Raw genomic sequence first — 26542 nt, 5'->3', positions numbered from 1 at the left:
AATTTGCGACTAGCGACTATTAAGAATCAATACTTTGGGCATGTGCTGTGATGTAACTGCCTAATGTACTGAACATGTATGACAATTGTTATTATGCTAATCTTAAATGTACATATGACAAAAATGTTTGGTGCTTTTGCTTCCATAAATAAATTAAAAAAAAGACACTTTCACCGGGAACCTGCCTGTAGTGTGTCCTGCTTTCTGTGACCCTGTTACTAGTGTGTATATATACATACAAATGTCCTCATTCACTCACTGACTCATCAACTCTCAGCCCAAACCCGTGGACTTAGAAACATGAAAATTGGGAAGTATGGCCCTCATTCAGAGCCGCTCGCTATTTGCGGTCGTTCGTTCTAAAACAAGGGGTGGCTATTCAAACGAACCGTTCGCTAATTGCGGTCTGTTCACGCCTCTAAGACTGAACGAGCGAGCAAAACTTGCGGTTGTAATTTTGAAAAGTACGCCCCCTTGCCGCTCGCACCATACGTCATGTCCGCTATTTATTAGATTAATCGAGTACATCGAACAGCGTATGAACTGCTCGCTATTCTTGTGGCTGTTTTTTTCAACCGCTATTTTGCGAGCAGTTCTGAGTAAAAAAAAAAAACAAGTGACGTGGTCAATGACGCTGCTGTATTAATTATGCACTCCCTTAAAACGCCCGTTTTGACCTTTAAGCACGCCTGCGTTCAAATTCCACACCCCCGTTTTCAAGCACCTTCCCCTGTTACCACCCACATACGCCTCCTTCTGTCACTCAAAATAGCAGGCATTCGCTATATAGCGAACAAACGATATTCGGCCGCACTGACTGGTTCGTGCATGCGTATTAAAATCCGTATGCATGCGCAGATGTGCGAACATCGGTCAGAACGAACGAGCGGCCGCTTACGAGCGTCTCTGAATCAGGGCCTATATTCCCTCCATGATGTAGGTATCCAGTAAGCTGGGATTTATCTAAATTTGACTCCTAAGGGGGTGAAAAAGGCTAAAATGTTTCCTCCCCCTGTGCAATGTCCTGCCTGACTTTCTCATCATGGCTGCAGCACAGTTCAGTATTCAATCACCATCTATTACCCCAAGTGCTGCCAAACATCACTGTTAGTTTGTGTGACTCTATTTGAATCGTGAGGGAAGGGAATGTGTTACTACACAAGTTTGGGAGGGGAATGTCAAATATGTTACTACAGGGTAAAGGAAGGGAATGTGTTACAACACGGGCAAGGTGGAGAATATGTTACTATCGGGTGAGCGGGATAATGTGTTACTACAGAGGTGAAGGAGGGGAATGTATTACTACAGGGGTTGAGCGAGGGTAATGTTTTACTACAGAGGCGAGGGAGGGGAATGTGTTACTCCAGAGGTGAGGGAGGGGAATAAGTTACTACAGGTGTGAGGGAGGGATTGCATTTCTACACAGGTGAGGGAGGGGAATGTCGAATGTGTTACAACACTGGCGAGGGAGGATAATGTGTTACTGCAGAAGTGTCAGGTTTGGATTATTTTTTTAACCCAGGGTGGATGCAGGAGATAAAACTGGGACGGGTTTTAAGTTTTGAATTGCAGCAGGTTTAATGGGAGTAATGGAATTCATGAAATTGTGGCAGAAAACAAACAAACCCAAGTGATGTGTTGCAGAAAAACAAAGTCCAATTAGCGAGGCTGGAAACAGGTGTTTAGGCAAGGAAAACAAATCCAATGGAGGTGTAACTGAGTAACAGAGATCTGAAGCGCTGGAGTGGGTTCTGAGTCCGGAGAGTACACAAACCGAGGGCTGAGTAACGGGGTATAGCAGGGTAGATGCGGGTATCTGGGAACAGCCTGTGATGGAGACAGAGCAGGAGACGGAGCACTGCAAATAACACAAGGAAGTAAAGGAGCACAGAGAACTCCTTGTGCTGTGTATACGTTGCACTGCCACTCTCGTTTTGAGGGGCTTCTTTCTCAGGGTCCAAATTACACCATCCTGAGATAGGGAATCCTAACACATCAGATGAAGGGAAAGCTGAGCTTTCTGCTCTTCTATGCATCGGTCTCTCCCTACCACTGTATGTGCAAGTACCCTGGCACAGAGCTGGGCACCACTGGAGAAATACCCCATCCGGAGAGCAAGGAAGGAGAGGAAAGCCCTGTAGTATACAGAGGTACACGGTGACAATGGGCTCTGCTACAGCTGCATTAATAGAGTGACCCCAGTATGCGGAACGTCATTCAGGTAGGAGGTATTACCAGCTTCCATCAGCACCACTATATCTCCACATTAGGCTCTGTGCTGTGCAGGTCACTGGCTGCATGTTGCTACAGATTAGCCCCCCACAATGCTATGCTATGTACGCTGTTCCCTCCTCCCCCTCTCTAAGGTACTGACAGTGCTGCCAAATAGCAACCAGCAGTACTAGTTACACAATCACGTACTGTGTCAGGTACCAGCCAGTGCCCCTAGTCAGCCACGCCCTCTTCTCGAATTCGCCCAATCATATTACACTGGAACCCTTCATGACAGCGAGGCTTGGAACGCAACCGGAAGAGCCGGGCGGAGTGCGCATGCGCAGGACACGGTTCTGTTGCTGCCTGAGTGGCACTTTTTTATTTGGGAAGAAGAGAAGTTGAGAGCTGGCAGTGGCGATGGAGAGGCAGCGAGTTACAGGTAACTGCACATGGGGCAATAGACGTACTGCTGACATGGGTGCACATTGCACAAGGGTAATAATGTCATCATGGGTTAGGACCCTACATGTCCTGCAGAGGGGGAGACTTATATAGAATACCCCGTGCCGGCTCTGTCAGGGGTGAAGTGTGTAGGAACACCATGACTGCCTGGAGACAGGGAGATACACTGAGAGGTGTGATAAATGTGAGATACACAAAGAGGTGCATTGCATGGAGGCTTAGTAACTTGAAAACATATTATTAGAAGAGAAACTGGACAAGTAGCCGTGCAGTTGGCAAGGTGAGGGGCAGTGCATGGGGAGGTACTAGATGAAGAGCAGTATATGGAGGTTGGCAGTGAGAGTAGCAGAGTAGGGGCTCTGCTGGAAGGTTGGCAGGGTAAGGAGATGTGCATAGGGAGGGTGTAGATGAAGAGCAATCCGTGGTGAGGGGCGAAGCGTGGGTCTTTGAGTAGAGGTTGGCAGGCTGAGGGGCTATAGGAGATGTTGGCAGAGCGAGGTGCTGTGCAGGAAGGTTGGCAGGGTGTGGGGCTGTGTAGAGAGGTTGGCAGGGCAATGGCCTATGCACAGAGGTTTGCAGTGTGAGGGCCTGTGCACAGAGATGTTGAAAGGGCATGGGGGTGTTCAGGAAGTTTAGTAAGGTGTGGGCATGTAGTTGGCTGGGCAAGGGCCTGTACGGAGAGGTTGGCAGGTTGAGGGCGTGTGTGGAGAGGTTGGCAGGATCAGGGCTTGGCAGGATGGGGGCTGTGCATAGAGGTTGGAAGAGTAAGTGGCTGTGCATAGAGGTTAGCAGTGTGGGGGGGTTGTGCAGAGAGGTTGGCAGGGTGAGAGACTGTGCATAGAAGTTCAGTACATGTAGAGGGCCTCTGCAGATAGGTTGGCAGGGTGAAGGGCTGGGCAGAGAGGATGGTAAAACGAGGTACTTTGAGGGGATGTTGGCAGTACAAGGGCTTGTGCGTAGAGGTTGGCAGTGTGAAGGTCTTTTCAGGAAGCTTAGCAGTGTGAGGGACTGGGCATAGACATTCAGTACATGTAAAGGGCCTAGACAAGGGACACTGAATGGAGATGGGCAGAATGAAGCACACTGCATGGAGAGGGCTAGGGTATGTGCAGGATGAGGGGCTTTATTTAGAGATGGGTGGAGTAAATGAGATAGAAGAGGGATGTGTGTGTGTGGCGCATTGCCTGGAGAAATGAAAGGTGATCTGCATTATATAGGAGAGTGCAATGTATGGGGAGGCGTGTAGAAGAGCCCAGAGCACTGAGATGACCAGTTTAATGGACTGTAAAGATCATTTGCTAGCTACAAAATATGCTAATGTGTTTTCTTTTGTTGAAATGCAACCATTTGTCTCAGTGAAGCTTCACACCCACTTCCCAGTTAGGGAAATGCCCCTCAGCAAATGCTATTCACAGGTGCTATATATACATTATTATATACTATATACACACACAAACCAGCCTGTTGCTAATGTCTGCCAAGGTGCCACCCAAATATTGTAAACACTGCTTCCAACTTAGGTGGCACTCGTGCACTGCATAGATTAATCAAATGAATGGACCTTTTCCCTTCATGTTATCACTGATCACCTTTATGCAGCCCTTGATTGCTGCCTATATGATATGCAAAAAATAAATAAATAATAATAATATATATATATATATATATATATATATATATATATATATATATATATATATATATATATATGTATATATATATATTTTTTTTCTTTTTAATTACCTGTCAGGAATAAACAAGGAGCCGTAATAGCGCACAAGTAGTAATAATTGCGCTGAGTAATACAGATTTTCATTACATCTCTTTCGTGTGTGACCTGCACTTAGAGATTTGTTGGGATTCCGGTTTGGATACTAATAAAATAGTATGTGTAATTGTCCTTTATGTATGAATACAGAATGGTACATTTTCCCCAACACAAAGTTCTGTGAAATTGGAGGAGGGGAGTGTTCGTTGTTGTTATACATAATATAATGTGCTAATCAGTGAGTACATGTCTTCCTTCGAGCCTTGAATTAACATTAGCCATTAGTGTTACCTCCTGAGTACATGATGTAGCAGGAACATAATGTAGTGTGTGGTGCTTATGGCTCTAATGAGGAGTCACCCCCTTGCACTGCGTAGAGCCCTACCTAGGCTGATAATGTTATAGCCTAGCCATGATGTTATAGCCTTGACTCGAAACCTCTCTTAGATTGTAAGCACATTAGCTCAGGGCCCTAATTATTCCCTTTTTCAGCATGTCATTGTACGTACTATGGGCCTGACTCATTATGGATTGCAACAGCGCACGAAGTTGGGCGATTTTTGCGTAATTTGTATGCATCGCATTTCGCGAAGGCTACACAGCGATCACACTGGGATTACACAGAGCACGGCAAGCCATCGCAGTGTGAGTGACAGGTAGTCAGCGTTTGGGGGTGGTGACGGGTTAGTGGTTGGAGAAACTCAGGCGCGCCTGTCCGTTTGAACGCCGTTATATGGGCGTGCCTAAATTAGCCACTGTGACGGCATACGCAGCTTGAGTACTCACTGCGTACAACGAGGTTAGCAATTTCTAAGTAAGGTCAGGGCTGCTGTAATTCTGCGTGAGGGGCCGATGTTACTGATGTATACGCAGGACTGCAAGGTATTACGGATGTGAGATAGTGGTAGTGGGCGTCTCTATGCTGGCATTGCGATTGCAATCATTAGCATACTTTTGCAGCAGACCTGCATGCGATTACGGAGCAGCGGCCGCAATAGCGATCCTTAATGAATCAGGCCCTATGTCAGAAAACCTGATTGCTGTACCTTACAGTGTTGTGTAATATGTTGGTTCTTTATAAGGTATGCAGTCGGAGAGCCGGCGGACTTAATCCCGACAGCCGTCTTCCCGACTGCTCTATCCTGGCGAGGGTTAAATGACAGTCGTCTAAATCTAGACGCCTGTCATTTTACTGACGCCGGGAGACCGGGAGCCGGCATCCCGATGGAAGTGATGCAGAGCGTGGACAGCCACCGGAGGGTGGGGCGTTTAGGTCTCCCGGGGGGACTTAGGGTTAGGCACCTCCCCGGGAGGTCAGGGTTAGGCTAGGGGGAGGGAGTGTTAGGGTTAGGCACCCCCCCAGGGGACTTAGGTTTAGGCAGCGGGGAAGGGGGGATTAGGGTTAGGCACTGGGGGGAAGGTTAGGGTTAGGGGAGGGAATTAAGTTAGTGAATACTTACCTTAGGGACGATCGGGATTTTCACCCATGTAGGGCAGCCAAATCATACGGATTCCCTTTATAGAGAAGGGATGGCAATCCTAATATATTGCTGTGCAGTGAAGTGTGGTTATTTCATGTGTCTAAAGATGACAAATGCTCCAAACAACCAACTAAAACTACAAGTCCCATCATGCCCTGTCAACCAAAGGCTTCTCCTGATTCTTATTGTTTTGCAGGTCCTTAGGGGTATATTTACTAAAGTGAGAGTTTAGAAATGGAGATGTTGCCAATAGCAACCAATAAGATCCTACTTAACAGTTAACTGGCACCTTCTAGAACAGGAATGGCCAACCTGTAGTTCTCCAGCTGTTGTAAAACTACAAGTCCCAGCATGCAGTGCTTCAGTTTTGCTATTAGGGAATGCTAAATCTGTGGCAGGGCATGCTGGAATGTGTAGTTTCACAACAGCTGGAGAGCCAAAGGTTGGCCAGGCCTGTTCTAGAAGATAATAGCTAGAATCTGATTGGTTGCTAAGGGCAACATCTCCACTTCTAAAAACTCTCACTTTAGTAAATTTCCCCCTTAGAGTCTTATGTAACTAATCATTGGATTTAGTGAAATTTCTGATTTCCTGTTTTTTTTTTTTTCGTTTCAGCCACTTTGCAGTCAGAGTCCTCCCAAGTGAGGCGGCGTAAAAATCACAATGCTGCAGCGGCAGAGAAGTCACCAGCACCACGGCGCCAAGTGCGAGGTAGTTTCATGAGCCGGGTGTTTGGTTTCGAGTGGTCGGATCTATCCAGCTGGCAACGTTTTGTGAGTCTGATGAACCGGCCCACTGACCCGGCCGGGCTCGGAGTGTTCCGATTCCTCTTTGGTGAGTTATATTACCACACCACTGCGCTTCAGACTGCTGAAACATGTAGTGCATGAGTTTGCACTTTTCACAGAAACAAAAGAAAACCTCTTTACAATCTCTTGTATAGCTGTCTCGTTTGCCTTTAATTTCTGTTCTCTATTTGCTTCGAAAACAGGGATTTCCAAGTTCAGTTGAACATTTTGCTTAGAATACACCCTAAGGATATCCTCTTTCAAAGGCTGTATCAGGCATCTAGGTGCCCCCATGAGATGCTGTGTGTTTTAGACCTGTCATTGTATTTTTAAAGGTCTAGTATAAATGGAATTATTATTAACATGCCCGGAACCACTGGAGCAGGCCTTTGTCTCTCCAGCTTTTGTACTTGTACTGTGTAGATTTACAACAGCTGGGGAGCCACAGGTACCCCAGGCCTGCACTAGGAGTCTGGCTCTTCTCCTGGGTACTATATGAAAGTCTCTCCAGCTTATACTGTAATGTAAACCAATGTCTGACTGTCCTGTTACAACCATTGCCCAACATCTGCCGAGAAGCAGGTTGTGTACACACAGCAGACCAAGGGTCAGTCTTCTGTGTCCTATGGGGGAGTTAGTGTCCTTCTTAATGGGAGTGTTGTGCAATGTTAACCTGACCTTTCATAAGTGTACACACCACGAGAGGACTACACTTATGTAAACATGAAAGTTGTGGGGGGTTACCTGGCCAAATAGATGTGATCGACGTGTCTAAGCTCATTCTGTAACACAGTGATGTGGATATCCGATCACTCTGAGCGCTGTACCGTTCACTTCCTCTAGAGGTCACCATGTATTGTATGCGGAAAGCCAACTTTGGAGCTTTGCATAGTCTAGGCCACAGGTTCTTAAACTCGGTCCTCAGGACCCCCCCCCACACAGTGCATGTTTTGCAGGTCTCCTCACAATCACAAGTGTAATAAGTAGCTTCACCTGTGGATCTTTCAAAATGTGTCAGTGAGTAATGACTACACCTGTGCACATGTTGGGTGACCTGGAAAACGTGACCTGTCTAGGCACATTAGTGAATATTCTGTGGCTTGGATACAACCATGTATCTGCTGTATCAATTGCACAGATCTGAGTAAGTAGTAAAGCTCTAAAATATAGAGCAATGTGAAGGGACAGGGTACATGTCTTTTTTTGACAGCTGAAATGATCCAGAGAACTGTTTCCTGTATATACTCTACACCACAGGTTCTCAAACTCGGTCCTCAGGACCCAAAACAGTGCATGTTTTCCAGGTCTCCTCATAGAATTGCAAGTGAAATAATTAGCTCCACCTGTGGATTTTTTTTAAATATGTCAGTGAGTAATGACTACACCTGTGCACCTGCCAGGAGACCTGAAAAATGTGACCTGTGTGAGGTCCTAAGGACAGAGTTTGAGAACCACTGCTCTAGCCAATTATCGTTCCTATATGACCTATAACGTTCTGTAAAGATTGTTGAGGTGATGTTTCAATATGCAGTTGTCAGACGATGTCTGTACAGACAGCATTTGCTGCAAACATCGGCTGGTCGGGACTGACGAATGTCGTGCAGCACTTTCTAGGTTGGGACCAGATCTGTCAGGTTTGTGAAGAACACTTGGCTTAGAGTGTTGTGGGCCTGATTCAGATCCGCTCGCGAGTGCACAGCGCTCGCAAGTGGGTCGATGGTCCCCCACTGCACATGCGCAGGGACTCACTACAAAAGGTTGTTGATCGACAGCTCGCCCCGTTTTGTCGGCGGGGTGGGGTGGGGGTGGTGGCTACACAAACGGAGGCGTTCCCGAAGGAACGCCCGCTGTTTGTGGGTGGCCCTACTGACATCACTCAGGAAGTCCACTGCGGCTTGTGGCCACGAGACTCTACCACAAGGGTCTCGTCGCAAGCCCGATGGTCACCTGGCCGCTCGCTACGTGAGCGGCCAGGAGGCAGTCTTTAATACGACCCGGGAAATTTCCTGCTCAGACCCGGGAATTTCTCCTGTGCAAATTCCCGGGTATTTGGTAGAGACCCCCCTTTCACACTACAACGTCTACCCGGGAAATTCCCAGGTTAGACCCCTTTCAGACAAGAGCAGGGTTTTTTAGATTACATGGCAACTGCTGTACACAAAGATGAGGTGGAGCTGATGTGAGTGGTGCCAGGCCCTGATCACACACAACTATGTGCCCCCTGTGACTGGCATGCTGTGTATGTGGGGGTGCACATCATTTGAAACACTTCCCAACATGTCTCCAAACTACCTCCCATGGGTGCCCTGGCAGCTCGCCCACATCCCCAGGCCTCTGGCAGGGCTGCCCCTGGACACAAGGCTCCTGCCTGGCACTGATCATGGGCACAGAGAAGAGCAGAGCAGCGGCCGAGGTGCCAGGGCCGGACAGACCGGGTACAGGTGCACGAAGAGCCGTCACCCATCCATATTTGCGGCAGCAGCAGCGTCCCACCCAGCCCTCCTCACCTCTCACCTCTACAGTGGCCGGGGCAGACAGAACCCCTAGCGAGCCAGCATCTCACCCCGTCACCCGATGCTATGTTCGGGAAATAGGGGCAGTAGTGGTGGTCCAGCGGGAGTGTGGGCGGGTGGTGAGTGGCAGCACTGAGCGTCCTATAGGACGCTCTGCGCTGTCAGCTCAAAGCAGCAGCGCTGTGCGTCCTATAGGACGCTCTGCGCTGTCAGCTCAAAGCAGCAGCGCTGAGCGTCCTATAGGACGCTCTGCGCTGTCAGCTCAAAGCAGCAGCGCTGAGCGTCCTATATAATGCTCTGCGCTGTCAGCTACATGTAAAAGCTGCTTGGTGCTGCCCGGGAGTAGAAGCAGGGTAATTTCCCGGGACTTAAAACCCTGGTCGATTGCAGGGGCAGCTACCCGGGAATTTTCAAACAGACTGGGCTACCCGGGAATTTGGCTGAGGCAGGCCAAATTCTCGGGAATCTCGAGATGTCTGAAAGGGGTATAAGTTGTCTTTGAATGTAATTTTGCAGCAGTTGCACATTTGTAAATATCGTCTGTTACTGTATTTATTAAGGATATCTATGTAACTATCCTAGCTGTGTTACTGTATTGCACATTACTAGAGATTAATCTGAGGTTATTACATTGGGATATAGCATTAGTGATGACTGAAGAAGATAACTTTAGTATTCTTCTGTTGTTCTTGTCTATCAAATAAACAATATATTTCTGTTGATGTACAAAGGTGATAGAGACCAAGTTATGTTCTCTGTGGTTAAGCCAGAATGAATAACAAGATTGTTCCCAAAGCCTAGGCATGAGATCATGCACCATCTGCACCACGATCACACAACACAAGCAAGGAGGCTTAAATGTGTATTTGTTTTATGCGCTTGTTTCATTTATTGCACACAAATCACATTTTTATTTGCAAACAAACCTTTTTGTCACATTTCAGCCTCCTTAGTTGTACTTAATGAGAGAACATCATTTTATTTCTGTTATTTTGTGCTTCAGGGCCATATTCAATTAGGAGCGAAAAGCCGTTTTCGGACGTTTTTTGGCAAAGATTTTGCCTGAATCCATATTCAATTCCAGTCCGTTTTCGCCTATGCGAAAAGTCAATGCACTGAAATGGGCGATACTTTTTCTCCACAGAATAGCAGGAGAAAGAAAGTGCAAAATCTATAATGCGGGGTGCAGATGTTGGGAAACCACTCAGAACCCTTGGTACACCCCCCCCCCCCCCAAAGGATAATTCACCCCAAAAAAATAAAAAAAGAAACCCAGGAACACCCCCAGAAAAAGCCTTAGACATTGGGGGCAAAAATGAAAAAAGTGGGGGGACAACTTCAAAAACTAGCAAAATAAGCTTCTGGGGGTGCTCTAAGAAGGGACTTTGTTTTTGGGATTGCAGGTGCTTGTATGACGGAGGAAGTTCACTTTTCTAAAACTTCACTTTAGAGACATAACAATATGGTAGCACCCATTTACAAGCACCCCAAATTTTATAGAACTACTTATTTTCTCCAAAAAACACTGTTTTATGCCATTCTTCACCACTTATACCAAGACGCTAATAGCAAGCAATTACCATCACTTATGTACTCTAAGTGGTTCAATTAGGACTAATACTAAACTACCATAATGATTTCAGAAGTCAGCCCATCTTTTTCTGGGGTACAGAGTGATTCCCCCAATTCATCCTGCACTTTTCACCTGTTACACATTCGCCGGGTCCCGTTTTCGCCTGTTTGCTAATTGAATACAGAGTAAATCGGGAGGCGCACGAAAAGTTTTCGCGTCCAAAACATGGAAAAGGCGGCGAAAAGTCCGGCAGGAGGAACTTTGTCGCCGAGGCTAAACTAATTGAATACGCCCCTAAATATAAATGAAACTTGATGTTGACTCGTGTGGTTAGATGTTTATTTGTTGCTGTTGTGAATAAAACCTGCATCGCCCCCCCAAAAAAGTAGGCACTGGTTAGAATAGTGGGTCAGAACCACAAATTGTTTGAGATATCCAATACAGTAATTTAGGTGTCTGTTTTAGGGCTGCAGGCCTATCATCCACTGGCACTTGGGATCTCCGGGGCACTGTCCTGCTGGCACTTGGGGTCCCGGGGCACTGTCCCGCTGGCACTTGGGGTCCCGGGGCACTGTCCCGCTGGCACTTGATCTATGAAAACTCTACCACTGGCTTACAGATGAGATTACACCTGTGTATAGGGGACATTACTGCACATTGCAGGCATGCATTAATTTGTGCATTGAGCAAAGAAAGAAGTGTGTGTGTGTGTGTGTGTGTGTGTGTGTGTGTGTGTATACAGAATGTAATATAATGTGGAGATTTTTGGGATTTTGTCCGTGTTAAAAAAGAATCAACAAACTCACTAAAACTTCTTATGATTTATGTATCATGTCCAGTATAACATGGAAATAAGTAGATGTAGACACGAATTAAATTAATAAAACTAAGTTTTTTGTGTGCACTGTAATACTTGTGAGGCATGTTCACTATGTCTGGGGTCTCTCAACCAGGTCTGCTGATGGTATTAGACATCTTCCAGGAACGAGGCCTCAGTTACCTGGACCACAAGTATCTGGATGGGCTGGACGTTTGCCGATTCCCCCTTTTCAATTTCTTAAACCCGCTGCCCCTGGACTGGATGTACCTAACCTACGTGATCATGCTGCTGGGTGAGGAGGTGACTGTGGGAAGGGGCTATGACTTGTACATTATTTTCTTATTAATAAGAGCGGTAAAAATAAAGGCACAAGTTACTGAAGGAGGTAGTGTTATCTAATACCTCTCTTATTTGCATTCACCTCCTTTCATATGAATTATTATGTGTGAAATTACTGCACAACTTTTAAAGTTGTCCGGAACCCCATTTATGCGAGCGCTTCCTTTCCTGCACATGCTCAGTAGGGCGTGACTGTGCTTTGGCCAAGATGACCGCACGCACAGCGCTCTGACAAGTCATCGATTGCAATGTCTGCTGCCCCCCCATTAACCAACAAAACCGTCATGCTGCCTGCAGTATGTGACCGGATAAGATACACTGGTGTTCAAATTGATGCACAGTCCGACTACATGCGCTGCGCACTTCAAGCACCTAATGTGAATGAGCCCCTAACATGATGCTTACCTAACAATGTGCTGTTTCATTGCCTCCTATATTTCTTTCTTTCCTCTTGATATATCTTCACTCTGCTCTGTTCTTCTCTCCTGTGTTTACTTCTACCTCTATTTGTTTCCAGCGCCTATAATAATACATGATAATTTGAGGTCTCCGCTATGGCCATAATGTGGGTAAGAGCTACTGTCCCCCAACAATGTGCGTGTACATTTTATACATTTGGATATACAATTACCTGTGGCCATATTACATGGAGTGTCAAGAATATGTTTTTTTTTTTATCATAATAACATTTTTTTAGCAATGGTAAAACCATTACATGTGGTTCAGGCAACCTGATTCTGTTGTCAACCTGCAAGTTCCAGCACGCCACGTCAGGTTCCAGCACGCCACGTCAGGTTCCAGCACGCCACGTCAGGTTCCAGCACGCCACGTCAGGTTCCAGCACGCCACGTCAGGTTCCCTGCAGCAATAGATAATAATAAAATACTTTATTTATATGGCACGGGATGTAGTTACTATGCCAGTGGTCAGAATGCTGGCGCCAGCATCCCGGCGATAAGTATTAGGGCGAGGGTTAAGTCTAGGGGTAGGAGTTGGGGTTAGGCACTATTGGGAGGAGGGGTAGGGTCAGGCAGTGGGGGGGGGAGAAGGGTTAAGGTTGGCTGCCTGCCGGGGTTAGGCACGGAAAGGTGGGTTAGGGGGAAGATTAGAGTTAGGACACTTACCTGATTGGGTCGGGATTCTGACTGTCAGGATGCCGTTGTCGGGATTCTGACTGCCGGCATCCCGACCGCCTGGATCCTGTACCCGACCCATATGGCACCACATAGGTTCTGCAGCACCGAGTGTAAGGATAAAACCTACAACAAAGTGCATAAGTACAAAATGTTACAGACAAGAACATAACTTTATGCCCGTAATTACATAATTTCAGAGCTCAAATGATATAATCATGCAGAGAATACTTGGGCCTTGTTTGTGAGAATTTACATACTAGAGGAGCTATGGTGCACACAAGGAGGGGGAGGGGAAGAGTTAGGGAGTGCAATTATACTGTACAGTATATCGATGGAGTTGGCGCCCCCTATAGGTTGCACCCAATAAAACAAAGCGTTATTTCTGCAATATATAACATGTGCATTTGATCAAAGTAAAACATTTTGCGATGTTGAATAATATGTAGTCCTATCACCACTTTCCCGCACCTCTTATTTGAGTGTCGCCTCTCTCTCAGGTGCTCTGGGTATAGCGCTTGGATGCCTTTACCGTCTCAGTTGCCTCCTCTTCGTCCTGCCCTATTGGTACGTCTTCTTCCTGGACAAGACCAGCTGGAATAACCACTCGTATCTCTATGGCCTCATTGGGTTCCAGCTCACCTTTCTGAATGCCAATCGCTTCTGGTAAGATGTCCATGCTTTCTGCTGTCCGGAGGGCCGCTTTCTTCAGTCTTTCATGGCTGTGGAGTCCCGGGATTCCTTGTATAATGCTGCCGTTTCCTCAGCAAGGTTACATCTGGTGTCTCAGCCAGGGAGGTGTAAATCACAGCCACTTACTCTACCATTAGAGCTGGCAAATGATCATTCATTCTATCGGCCAATCAGCATTGTGGAAATTTATAAGTGAATTATAATTGTTACATGTGAGAACAATTTACAGTTAGATATCTAAGCGTTGTACTGGGGATTATATTGAATTTTACAGATCGTTCCATAAACCCTGCAGATATTTGTGTTAGCCCTCAGTATCTATGGCCTGTCAATGATGTGTCTGCATAATGACTTGTTTTGTCCCTTTCTTTTAATTTAATGAAAAACGTTCTGTTTTCTTGGCATTGCCATTATTCCTATCCTATCTCACAGGTCTATTGACGGCTTATGGAGTCCTCGCAAGCGCAACGCTCATGTCCCACTTTGGAATTACACCCTGCTTCGTACCCAGGTAACTGCAACTTGTGAATCTGTAAAATATATAGAGAGGGGAAAACCACTCAAAACTTAACATGTAGCAATCGGGGACCCTGAAGTCCACCTGGGTACATGCTGCCAGATCTGCTTAATCGCAGGGCAGAGGCATTGGTAATGCACCTGCTGTACACTCCTCAGCGCATGGGAATAGAATCTATATGGGGATGGGGCACAATCAAATCCGCACCCAAATGTTAGCAGAGCAGTGCTGGACTGCTAAATGCTATGGGGACGGTGCCATTGGGTGATAGCACTCTCCTGTAACCTGGGACGGTGCCATTGGGTGATAGCACTCTCCTGTAACCTGGGACTGTGTCATTGGGTGATAGCACTCTCCTGTAACCTGGGACGGTGTCATTGGGTGATAGCACTCTCCTGTAACCTGGGACTGTGTCATTGGGTGATAGCACTCTCCTGTAACCTGGGACGGTGTCATTGGGTGATAGTCCTCTCCTGTAACCTGGGATGGTGTCATTGGGTGATAGCACTCTCCTGTAACCTGGGACGGTGCCATTGGGTGATAGTCCTCTCCTGTAACCTGGGACGGTGTCATTGGGTGATAGCACTCTCCTGTAACCTGGGACGGTGCCATTGGGTGATAGTCCTCTCCTGTAACCTGGGACGGTGTCATTGGGTGATAGCACTCTCCTGTAACCTGGGACGGTGTCATTGGGTGATAGCACTCTCCTGTAACCTGGGACGGTGTCATTGGGAGATAGCACTCTCCTGTAACCTGGGACTGTGCCATTGGTTGATAGCACTCTCCTGTAACCTGGGACGGTGCCATTGGGTGATAGCACTCTCCTGTAACCTGGGACGGTGCCATTGGGTGATAGCACTCTCCTGTAACCTGGGACGGTGCCATTGGGTGATAGCACTCTCCTGTAACCTGGGACGGTGTCATTGGGTGATAGCACTCTCCTGTAACCTGGGACGGTGTCATTGGGTGATAGCACTCTCCTGTAACCTGGGACTGTGTCATTGGGTGACAGCACTCTCCTGTAACCTGGGACGGTGCCATTGGGTGACAGCACTCTCCTGTAACCTGGGACGGTGCCATTGGGTGACAGCACTCTCCTGTAACCTGGGACGGTGCCATTGGGTGACAGCACTCTCCTGTAACCTGGGACCGTGCCATTGGGTGACAGCACTCTCCTGTAACCTGGGACCGTGCCATTGGGTGACAGCACTCTCCTGTAACCTGGGACCGTGCCATTGGGTGACAGCACTCTCCTGTAAACTGGGACGGTGCCATTGGGTGACAGCACTCTCCTGTAACCTGGGACAGTGCCATTGGGTGATAGCACTCTCCTGTAACCTGGGACAGTGCCATTGGGTGATAGCACTCTCCTGTAACCTGGGTTTCGCACAAACATCTTTGATTCGTCATTTTTATTTTCCTGTAATTCAGTCTCCTGTTCAACCCTAGTTAACAGTATATTTAGGTTCCTATAATAGCTGCTTCACTTTATTTGGGACCTACTAGGGACACTGGGATGTATTCTATGGCCTGAGCAAAGTTTATTTCTCATGGGCGCCCCATTTGTTAATTTAAAAATGCTGGAAACCCTAGCTCCATTTACGTAACACACTGTATTGGGCTCTCAAGACTCACTACTTCAAAGCCTTCCAGCTCTCATCCTAACCTGCTGCTCACATGCTTCTTCCTGACTGTCTACCCTGTCTGTGTCACCCCTGTCTTTCTCTCCCCCCCCACCCCCCCCCATAGAATGTAAGCTCTTACGAGCAGGGCCCTCTTTCCTTATGTGCTTTTCCTTCTGACGATATTGAAATTGAACCTCTATATACCCCTGCCCGTACCTTCTAAAATCCTACCTATAAACCTCTAAGGATGACGCTAATTTGCGTACGCAGTCATACAGTAAATAAAAGACTCCAGACTTGGAACGTGTGGTTCCGTAGCACAAAGTATTATTCAAGTAAAAAAGTACAGTCAGTTACACGCTATTGATCCAGACACAATTAGACGCAAAGGAATTATACAGACCCCAAGTACAGTATACATACGCAGCGCTTTCTGGTCCAGATGTAAGGCATCAGCAAGAAACCCCGTCGTCATTCAGCATTCAGCAAGAAGACTAAAGACCCAGTGTTTGAGCACACATGTTTATACCCCCCCAGAATAGACAGGACAATAGAGAAGTTTCTTGCTTATGCCATTGGTTCCCATGGGGGAAGCATCTGTTACAGAGCGTTTAACAGGCTGGTTCAAATAGACTCAACCCAGCCTCCAACAACTGTGGGTCTCTGCCCTCCCGCCCCATGCAATCATCCTAACAGTTGTTCATATAATATACATTTTGTTGCTTGAAGTCTCTGCGGTCCATAAGTTAATGCATGATGCGATCTCCACACCGATAATACCGGAATTCTGTGGAAAGAGTACGCATCAGTACGAACCCAAACACTGCTTTCTTAGCATGTATAAAACCTTAGTTATGAAATATCTTTATTTCACAGCATTTATACTAACTGAACCAACTTAAATCTTATACTTTAAAGCTTATTAAACCTTTTATGTGGATATGTAATGTGTGAGTATGCGGGGTGTGATGTAAAGACGCTAGTTAACTTGGGGCAGATGCGTGCGCATGAAGCTAACAACCAGCATTTTCATACAGGATCTTATGCATTTGCTAATATGCGATTAGTTACCAGCGCAATTGTGCGTATTAATGTGTGTATGAGGAATGGTGTACTTAAATCTCACTTACTAAGTGAACACCTAGCAGTGTGAAATGCTGAGCCTGATAGTTCCACATGCCCCCTCTCTCAGCAGCCCCCACCTTTCCCAGGCTCAAAAGAAAAGCTCTTTATTCTCCCAGACTCTTGTGTTTTAAATTAACCCAGCTAAAAAACCCAAACCTAAGATAACACTCTAGGCTTTGAAGTTATTTCATTGCAGGAAGCTTGCTAATGTAAGGTGTGTATTCGAGCCGGGCCACCTGGAGTGAGAGCAGACGTTATCCAGGAAGCTTATCTACACAAGCTAGTTGTCACGTAGCCATTTGCTCTGTTCAGCTAATGCAATCCAATTTTGACAAACTGTAAAGCCATTTCTGAAATATATCCTTTATAATACGTAAAGTCATGAAATGGGCTTTTGGTGAATCGCCATAACTTATGGCGATGGTCACGGATGCAATCGCATGATGCTAATAGTATTATCGCCACATGTACTAAAGTGTGAGTTTATCTAAAATGGCGTCTTGCGGCCAGTCGCAAGATGGTGTCGCTGCGATTCAATTTTTAAAACTGATCTTGTCTCAGCCAATAATCCAGTTTCGACACTTCCCTCACTCATACGATCATCTACTCAAAACTTTCCACAAGGGCACATAACACTTGGTAGCTGAGGCCATGCTGCTTTTTTGAGTGTTATGATTGCTGCAGCAATGTTTATAAACCATGTTCTTATTTTGTATTGTCTTGTACTGTAAGTCACTGTTTTACGAGTTTGCTCATTTGTTAATGTACTTTGTGAGGCGCTGCGGAACCCTTGTGGCAGGCGCCATATATATAAAGGATAATAATATTTTATCCTGTCCGGCTGAGCTCCTGCCAATACTAATATACAATTGGCATACTAAATTGTGAGTTTCTGGTGGAGTTTCTTTAAACCTGTGCCCGTGTCTAGTGCTTAAGTAGACATATGTGGGCCCCATAGCAGAGTTTTATAAGGGCCCTTATGTGCCGGATAATGGTGAAAATTTATAATACACATAAGGGGATTTGTCAGGAAAGATGGGGGGGCTTAGCTACGGGTCCCCCCATAGCAGCTGCAAGCTCTGCAGCTAGTTACTCCCTTGCCTGTGTCCTCTAACCTACCCACTTTGTTAACCCATCCTACAGATCTTCATTGTGTATTTTATCGCTGGCATCAAGAAGCTGGATGCAGACTGGGTGGAAGGGTACTCTATGGGCTCGTTGTCACGCCATTGGCTGTTCGATCCATTCAAGTAAGATTTATGAAGGATGAGTAATCGGTCTTGTATTTTCTTGGTTACCTAAATCCTGCAGTGCCAAGTTTGTAGCTGCAGGTGTGTGGCCCCCGCCTTACCGAAGTAGCTCCTTTACCATGCATCAACCCATTCACTTGTACTTCTGTGTGAGTAAGCCCTAAGTATATGTTACATGGGACATTGGTCCCCTTATTTATGAACACAAATTTTGAAGTTTTCAACCTTCAAAAATAAAGAAAGGGCTGTTCAGCTAGCAGGAAGGACAATTAATCAATTTATTAAAATAAATTATTTCATAATATCCAACATACTCTAAAAACCAGTTCAATATAAAAACCATCCAAGTGTTCCCCTGATGGTCACACTACTATAAATTGAATAATCCGATTATTTACTAACAATCACATTCACATACATTAGATGACGAATATAGATAATCAATAATTGTTTGTCCAACCATAAGAAATGTTAGTAAAGCATATAAAAAATTGGAAAGTTCCCATAAAACTTCTGGAAAATGTTAGCAGATAGGAATAGGAATATTTGCACATCCACAGAGGGCCTGATTCAGACCCGCCCACAATCGCTATGCGCTCGCGAGCGGGTCGATGTTAGGCCACTGCACATGTGCACGCCGGAGCCGGCTCCGACGTGCGCATGTGCAAGACCCGGCTAGCGACGGGCACTCCGTCGCTCCGGGTCTCGCACCAAAAGGGGGAGGTTGTCGATTTTGATCGACAGCTCGCACCGTTTTGGAGGCGTGGCGTGGGGGTGGCTTTACAAACGGAGGCGTTCTCATGCGATGCCTGCAATTTGTGGGCGACCCCACTGACATCAGTGGGAGAGCTTCTGGCTCTCTTGACCATCGCGACCATCATCCTGGGCGCTCACAATAGCTGTGGGTGGTTACCCACAGCTCTGCGAGCGGCCGGGAGGCCGCTCCAAATAAAAACCCGCCCTGATTCAGAACGAGCGTCCGGCTCTGAATCAGGGCCAGAGATCATTAGTCCTTAAATCTCTATCAGGATTAATATAAGCAATGTTAGTAAGAGGAGTATCTTTGTTAGTACGCTCCTTTTTATTCGGCTTGGTTATATAAGCAATGTTAGTAGAATTAATATCTCCTTTTGAATTTATTGTATAATACACATGCAGATAGTCACCTGGATGTTTAACATTAGGAATTCCTTTTAATGCAAGCAATGGGCCTGATTCAGACCCACTCGCGAGCGGCTGTCCGCTCGCAAGTGGGTCGATGGTGTGCACTGCGAATGCGCACGACGGAGGGAGCTCCGTCGTGCGCATGCGTGAGACGCGACGAGCGAAGGACTTTCCTTCGCTCGTTGTGTCTGATCAAAGGGGGCGTGCTGTCGATGTTGATTGACAGCACGCCCCCTTTGGTGGGCGTACCTGCGAGACGGAGGCATTCCCAAGGGAACGCCTACCGTCAGAAGCCGGCCCCACTGACATCACTAGTGATGTCAGTGGGAGTGATTTTGGCTCTGATAGAGCCAAAATCACTCCTGGCCCTGCGGTTGAAAAACTCAACCGCAGGCTTCTGCTCGCAGTGGCGATGGTCGCGATGGTCAAGACCATCGCGACCATCATCCTGCACGCTCGTATATGCTGTGGGTGGTGACCCACAGCTATACGAGCGTCCAGGAGGATGCTCCATATTTATGGAGGTGGGCCCTGATTCAGAGCGAGCGCTCTGGTCAGAGTGTCCGGCTCTGAATCAGGCCCAATATTCCCTCAGGTGAGCAGCTTCTATGGCAGATCCTTTTTCTGTTTATTTGTAGACATGCCTTAGCACAAATAGTCCAGCAATTATGTGGATTTTTCAATTAACCATGCCCTTTCCCAAAGCTTAACAAACATGGGCCTGATTCAGCAAGGATCGCAGTTGCAAAGACGCACGCAATCGGTCGATTAATTCACATTACGCATGCATCGCAGTGCGCAAACTAGTAATTGCGATGGGAAATGTGTTTGCAGAGGCTACGCAGACCCTGAGCACAGTGATTGACAGGAAGTGCCGTTTGTGGGTATTGACGGAGGGGTGGCCAGGCGAATGCAGGCGTGCCAGTGCGTTGGGACTGCGTTGCAGGGGCGTGCATAAGTGATCCATTGCAATTCCATACTCAGCCTGATGCCTCACAGCGTGTGCTGAAGTTAGCAATTCCTGAGTGAGGTCTGACCCTGCCTTAACTGTGCGTATGGGTCCGATGTTACTCGGTGTTACCGATTATTTTGCTATGTTGCCCAAGTATACGGATGTGAGTAAGGGGAAGTGGGTCGTCCTTATGGTAAGCTGTGATCGCAATGCGATTGCAAACATTTGCATTTCACCCCTAATATTAGCAACTGTGGTGCGTGCGTTCTAGCAGAATATCGATCCTTGCTGCATCAGGCCCACAGTCCAGAGTAGTTTATAAGCACAGGTGATTATCCTTGTTTTACCTTGTGCTGCTGATAAATCCTATTCATGCAGCATCCTGATAGAATTAGGCAAGAAAAAGAAATGCTTCTCCTCTGGATATGAGTGTGCTTTCAGCGATGCTGGACAGATGCTCAGCGGCTATTTTTGGAATAGAGTGGGGCTCAGTAACGCGTTTCTCCGCCTCCAATTAGTATCAGCGGCTTCCAGTGGACATTTTGTGCTTCCATAGGGCTGGTGCAATGTCCAATGGTGCGATTAATAGTGCGACTTTGTACACACTGCAGCGGATTAGCGCCTTAGCCGATGGGTGTCTCTGTAGTAGCCACATAAGCATAAAGATACATTTGCGCTGAGCAAAAAGACACAGTCGAGGCTGCAATAGCGGCCACCTCTAGTCAGGCCCTTTATTAGCAGATACTCTAAATAAGCAGTTTTAATAACTTTAATATGTGCAATTTAAATTTGGGTCTACCCGGGTTGCAGCTCAGTGTAAAAGGGTCCCTGAAAAATAACCTGGGTCAAGTGACCCTGCAATCCAACCTAGGTAGCTACCAGGGTTGAACCCAGGATGGACCCGGGTAATGGTGCAGTGTAAACGGTGCAACCCAGGTTATCTGACCTAGATCATGCCTAAAATGAGCTGATTGGTGGTTGTGGAGCATTCACCTCCCACTTTTTATGACCTCACAGGTTTAGCAGGGCAGACATGAGTTCAGTGTGAACAGGGCTGACCTGGGAGTAACCCAGATGAAAGGTGCAGTGCAAATGGGTCTGACCAGGGTTGGAACCATGTCCAAAAACCCAGGTCGGACCTGGGTTTTTGGTGGAAAAGAGATATAAGTTACAGAGTGCAAGCCAATGGTCCACTATAAGCAATTGTCTGCAAAAGGCAGGTAATGGAGGCAGAGCACAGTGTTCTTCCATGTGATTACTGAGCCCCCAATCTCCTCTGGCATACACAGCGATAGCACCTGCATGTTCTAAGAATGTCCAACACTGCATCAAATAAAGGCCCTCATTCAGAGCCGTACGCTCTGAGCAGAGCGCACGCTCTGAATGAGGGCCGTCCTCCATAAAAATGGAGCGTCCTCCTGGACGCTCGTATAGCTGTGGGTCACCACCCACAGCCTATACGAGCGTGCAGTTTGATGGTCGTGACCATCGCGACCATCGAAACTGCGAGCCGGAGCCTGCGGTTGAGGTTTTCAACCGCAAGCTCCGGAGTGATTTTGGCTCTATCAGAGCCAAATCACTCCCACTGACATCACTAGTGATGTCAGTGGGCCGGCTTCTGACGGGAGGCGTTCCCGTGGGAACGCCCCCGTCAGGGAGGCACGCCCCCGGCACGCCCACCAAAGGGGGCGTGCTGTCAATCAACATCGACAGCACGCCCCCTTTGATCAGACACAACGAGCGAAGGACTTTCCTTCGCTTGTCGCGTCTGGCGCATGCGCACGACGGAGCTCCCTCCGTCGTGCGCATGCTCAGTGCAGAACATCGACCCACTTGCGAGCGGACAGCCGCTCGCGAGTGGGTCTGAATCAGGGCCAAAGACTTAAGCTGCATACACATGTAATGATTTTGTTAGTGAACGATTTTCGTTCGGTTTTTCCTTTTGAACGATTTTTTGAAGTGTAATGAACGATGAATGAAAAATGTTCCTTCCCTTAATGAAAATCGCTCAGTTGGTCAGTCAGAAATGAACTATAATCGTTCATCGTTATAACTCAGAAACTGAATGATTTTTTTCAACAATTGAACGATAACGACGTCATTATAGTTAAACCATTCACAAAATCGTTACGTGTGTATGCAGCTTTAAGCAGATCTCTATCTGATACATGGTATTTTGTGTCACAGGATTTAGTTCAGATCTGTAGAACCTGCTTCTTTTATAAAGGTTGCAAGATATATTTTACATGTAAGATATATCTTGTGTATATATATTATTGTTATTGATTTAGCATTATTCAACTAATCCGGTGCCTGGTCTGCTGAGTAATGGCCTGATTCAGAGATGTACGCAATATCGATATTTACGCAGATGGAGCGATTGTTTTCCATTGCGAATGCATGTAAGCCTCACTGCACATACGCAGCGATTGTATTGCAATTACACCTGCACGGACGATTCAGTCACAAAGTGAGTGACAGGTAGTCAGCATTTGGGGGAGGTAACAGGCTTGGTTAGGCAAACGCAGGAGTGTCTGACCGTTTAAATGTAATTTCATGGGTGTGTATAAATTAGTCATTACGATCGCCTTTGCAGCATGAGAGCTCTCCGTGTCAGGAGAGACGCTGTGTGTGAGACAGTCAGACTTGCTGCATATTCTGCACCACTGCCCGATCTATGTCAGTGTTACCGATGTTTATATTGGTATGTGGTGTGTGATATTGGATGGGTACGAGAAGGCAGCAGTGGGTGTTCCTATGCTCGGGCATGCTTTGGAAACATTCGTATATTTATGCATCTGCGTTCCGTGCGAAATTGCAAATGCGATTGCATTAGTGTCCATCTCTGAATCAGGCCCTAAAATGTGACCACACTAATCTGTATAGTTCTGCTATGCACAGAAAAGCCAGCAGGTGGTGCTCTGCAGTTACTACTGATTGTGCAACTTTAATACTGTGGGAGATGTAGTTCATTATATTTTTATGGCACCAGTCTAAGTAGACACCTGCGTAGGGATGTGGGTAAATATTTAAAAGTACTGATAAAGGGCCTGATTAATTACGGATCACAGCTGCGATTACGCACGCAGTTCTGCTGCGAAAATATGCTAATATTTGCAACCACTCAGCCAGCATAGAGCCGCCCACTACCGCTTTCTCACATCCGTAATACCTCACAGTCCTGCATATACATCAGCAACATCGGACCCTCACATGCAGAATTACAGCAGGTGACCTGTCTCAGAAATTGCAAGTCTCGTTGCACGCAGTGAGTACTCCAGCTGCGTATGCCGTCGTAATGGCTCATTTATGCACGTCCATGTAACGGTGTTCAAACCAACAAGCACGCCTGCGTTTCTCCGACCATTCCCCTGTCACCACTCCCCAAACGCTGATGCCCTGTAACTCACTTTGTGCGCGTGATCGCAGTGTGCAGTACGCAGCATCGGTCGATCTGCGTACGCTGTTGCAATCCATAATGAGAGAGAGAGAGAGAGAGAGACTGACTATGCTACTGGGGAAATTACAAACTCAGAATATTACAATGCTACTTAGGAAGTTACAAGGTAATGCATGGTCACATGTCATGTGTGCACATCGCGGGAGAAATCCAAGATGTACTTTATTTCACTATACTAGTGGGTTTCTCTCTAATAGGGCAACCTAACATAAATCAATGTTGTCAACATTCGGACAATTGGATAATGAAATGAGTCCTAATGTATTCCAACATATTTTATCATTAGTCCATGTGTGACGGTTGTATTTAATTTTGGGATCCATTTAGCCTCCAGATGCTAAAGCTGGCCGGCTCTGTCTCCTCCTCTCACCGATTGTGGGATGTGATCAATGATTTTATGTTGAAAATTCGCCAAGCTGTGGCCTCTCTCCACATAATGCCTGGCTACTGGCTGATCCGTTGTTTTACCTGCCAGTGCTGACCGTATGGCGGAATGGTGTAGAGCCATCCTTTCACGCATTGTTCTTGTAGTTTTACCCTCGTATTACATACCACAGGGGCATTTGATGATGTACCCAATAAAGCACGTTGTGCGTGTTACTACATGGTTGACTTTATACAATTTGCCAATATGTGGATCCTTGAAGTCCGTTCCTGTGATCATGTTGCGGCAGGTTGTGCATTTTAAGCACTTGTAGCATCCTGGGGGTTTATCTAGAAAGGTGGTACCATGTCCAATTGCTTTCTTGAAACCAATGATGTCTGTGCACAATTATATCTTTTATATTCCTGCCCGTTAAGAAGCACGCCATCGCTCTATGTGCTTTTAAAGCACGGTAATTCGTTAGCTGATGCGACAATAGTCTATAACGCGTTCGTAGCGTGCTGTATCGCAGGGCTTGAGGTTGAGTACCGGTTCTTCCAGGCCTCTACCGAGTGTGTATGTATGTATGTATATGTATGTATATATATATATATATATATATTATATAATATATAATGACAGATCTAATGCAGATGTGGTGTTTTTCCCTCCTAGGCTGGTTATGTCAGAGGAGATGACGAACCTTGTAGTTGTGCACTGGGGAGGTCTGATCCTGGACATGACGGCTGGATACCTCCTCTTCTTTGATATCACCCGTCCAATGGCTTTATTCTTTGTCTCTTATTTCCACTGCATGAACTCGCAGCTTTTCAGTATCGGTGAGTTTGTGTGCAGTACGTGTTCCCCGCCATACATGTATAGGGGTGTGACCATTAGCCCATGGTATAGTACCTCATCCTTACTCACAATATCTCTTCTATCATACAATGACTGGCTCTGTATATCTCCCCCAGTAGCAGACAGCCATCCCCCCACATTCCTTATATTCATTCTGCCCCTGACTGCACTCATCTCTGATCCTTTAAACATATTGTTTTTATTATTGTTATATCCCACAGGTATGTTCTCCTACACAATGTTGGCCACCAGCCCACTATTCTGTTATCCTGATTGGCCGCGGCGACTTGTATCCAAGCTGCCTCGCTGCTTACACTGGGCGCTGCCGCACACGGAATCGGCACAGAAAAGCTTAGAGTGTGTTTATCCAGGGCAAAAGGGGAAGAGCGCTGTACTGCCAGGACTGCGGCATAAACTAGGCGCCATCTTCACTGTCATCTACATCATGGAGCAGCTGTTCCTCCCCTATTCACACTTCATTACACAGGTGAGAGCTGATGACTTCCCTATTATTCCCTATAGTACAGTAGTACGTTTATACACTATACACAATTACATCAAACTATAGAAACATAGAATTTGATGGCAGTTAAGAACCATATGGCCAGTCTAGTCTGCCCTTTTTGGGTTGGGGATGGGTTAGGTTCGAGTGGGGGGTTAAGGTAGGTTTTTAGTGGTTAGGGGTTGCTTGGAAATTAGTGTTAGGGTATTAGAGTTTAGGGTAAGTGCTAGGAAGTTAGGGTATTAGGGTTTTGTTAGAGTCGGGGGTTAAGGTTGTTTGGGTATTAGTGCTAAGGTATTAGAGTTAGGGGTTAGTGTTAAAGTGATAGGGTTAAAGGTTTCTTAGGGTCGGGGGTTAAGGATGTTTGGGTATTCGTGTTAGGGAATTAGTATAAGGGTGGGGGAAAGATACTCACGGCTAGGTCACAGAGGTCCAGCTGATAAGAGTATCCATCATATGACTTTGAAATAGCCACAATATCCAGATCATCCCTAGTCACTATTACAGTTAGTTCTGAAATGTTATCTTAAAGCTCCTAGCATTTGCACACCTAGCTCTAAGAGTCTTTGTTAGTGCATCTCGTAGTCCTAACAATGTTCAGCCAACACATGAAACAATAGCAAAAATATTTTCTAGTCTCAGATGTTGTTCAACTGTTTGTTCAACTGTTTGATTAACTGTTATGCATTTCACACTTTGTACTTTCCACACTATGGGGGAGATTTATCAAACCTTCTGTAGAAGACCAGTGGAGTAGTGGCCCTTAGCAACCAATCACATTGTAGAAATCATTTTACAGAATGTACTAGGTAAATGATACCTAGAAGCTGATTGGTAGCTGGTCCTCTTTAGAAGATTTGATAAATCAGCACCTATATTCATATAGCTGTGTGTTCTATCATCTCCTCTAGTATGGTGTCAGTATTCCTCCTAACTCCATT

The 26542-nt window shown here is 46.3% G+C and overlaps 1 protein-coding gene across 1 annotated transcript in view; it reads left to right on the top strand.

Moving 5' to 3' along the window:
* Positions 1-2544: 2544 nt before the first annotated feature.
* The window catches only part of GGCX (gamma-glutamyl carboxylase), a 35225-nt gene continuing 11227 nt past the window's right edge, over positions 2545-26542 (top strand). Inside the window, exons 1-8 of the mRNA XM_088443296.1 lie at positions 2545-2653; positions 6541-6759; positions 11753-11911; positions 13592-13757; positions 14217-14295; positions 18195-18301; positions 24917-25080; positions 25321-25586. Coding sequence (XP_088299422.1) covers positions 2632-2653; positions 6541-6759; positions 11753-11911; positions 13592-13757; positions 14217-14295; positions 18195-18301; positions 24917-25080; positions 25321-25586 — 1182 coding nt within the window. The 5' untranslated portion in view covers positions 2545-2631. The remainder of the gene's footprint in view (positions 2654-6540; positions 6760-11752; positions 11912-13591; positions 13758-14216; positions 14296-18194; positions 18302-24916; positions 25081-25320; positions 25587-26542) is intronic.

The sequence above is a fragment of the Taudactylus pleione genome, unplaced genomic scaffold, assembly GCF_031769625.1.
Source record: "Taudactylus pleione unplaced genomic scaffold, aTauple2 ptg000329l, whole genome shotgun sequence".
Lineage (NCBI taxonomy): Eukaryota > Metazoa > Chordata > Amphibia > Anura > Myobatrachidae > Taudactylus > Taudactylus pleione.
The sequence above is the reverse complement of the archived record's forward strand: the minus strand, read 5'-3'. Positions and strand labels throughout refer to the sequence as shown.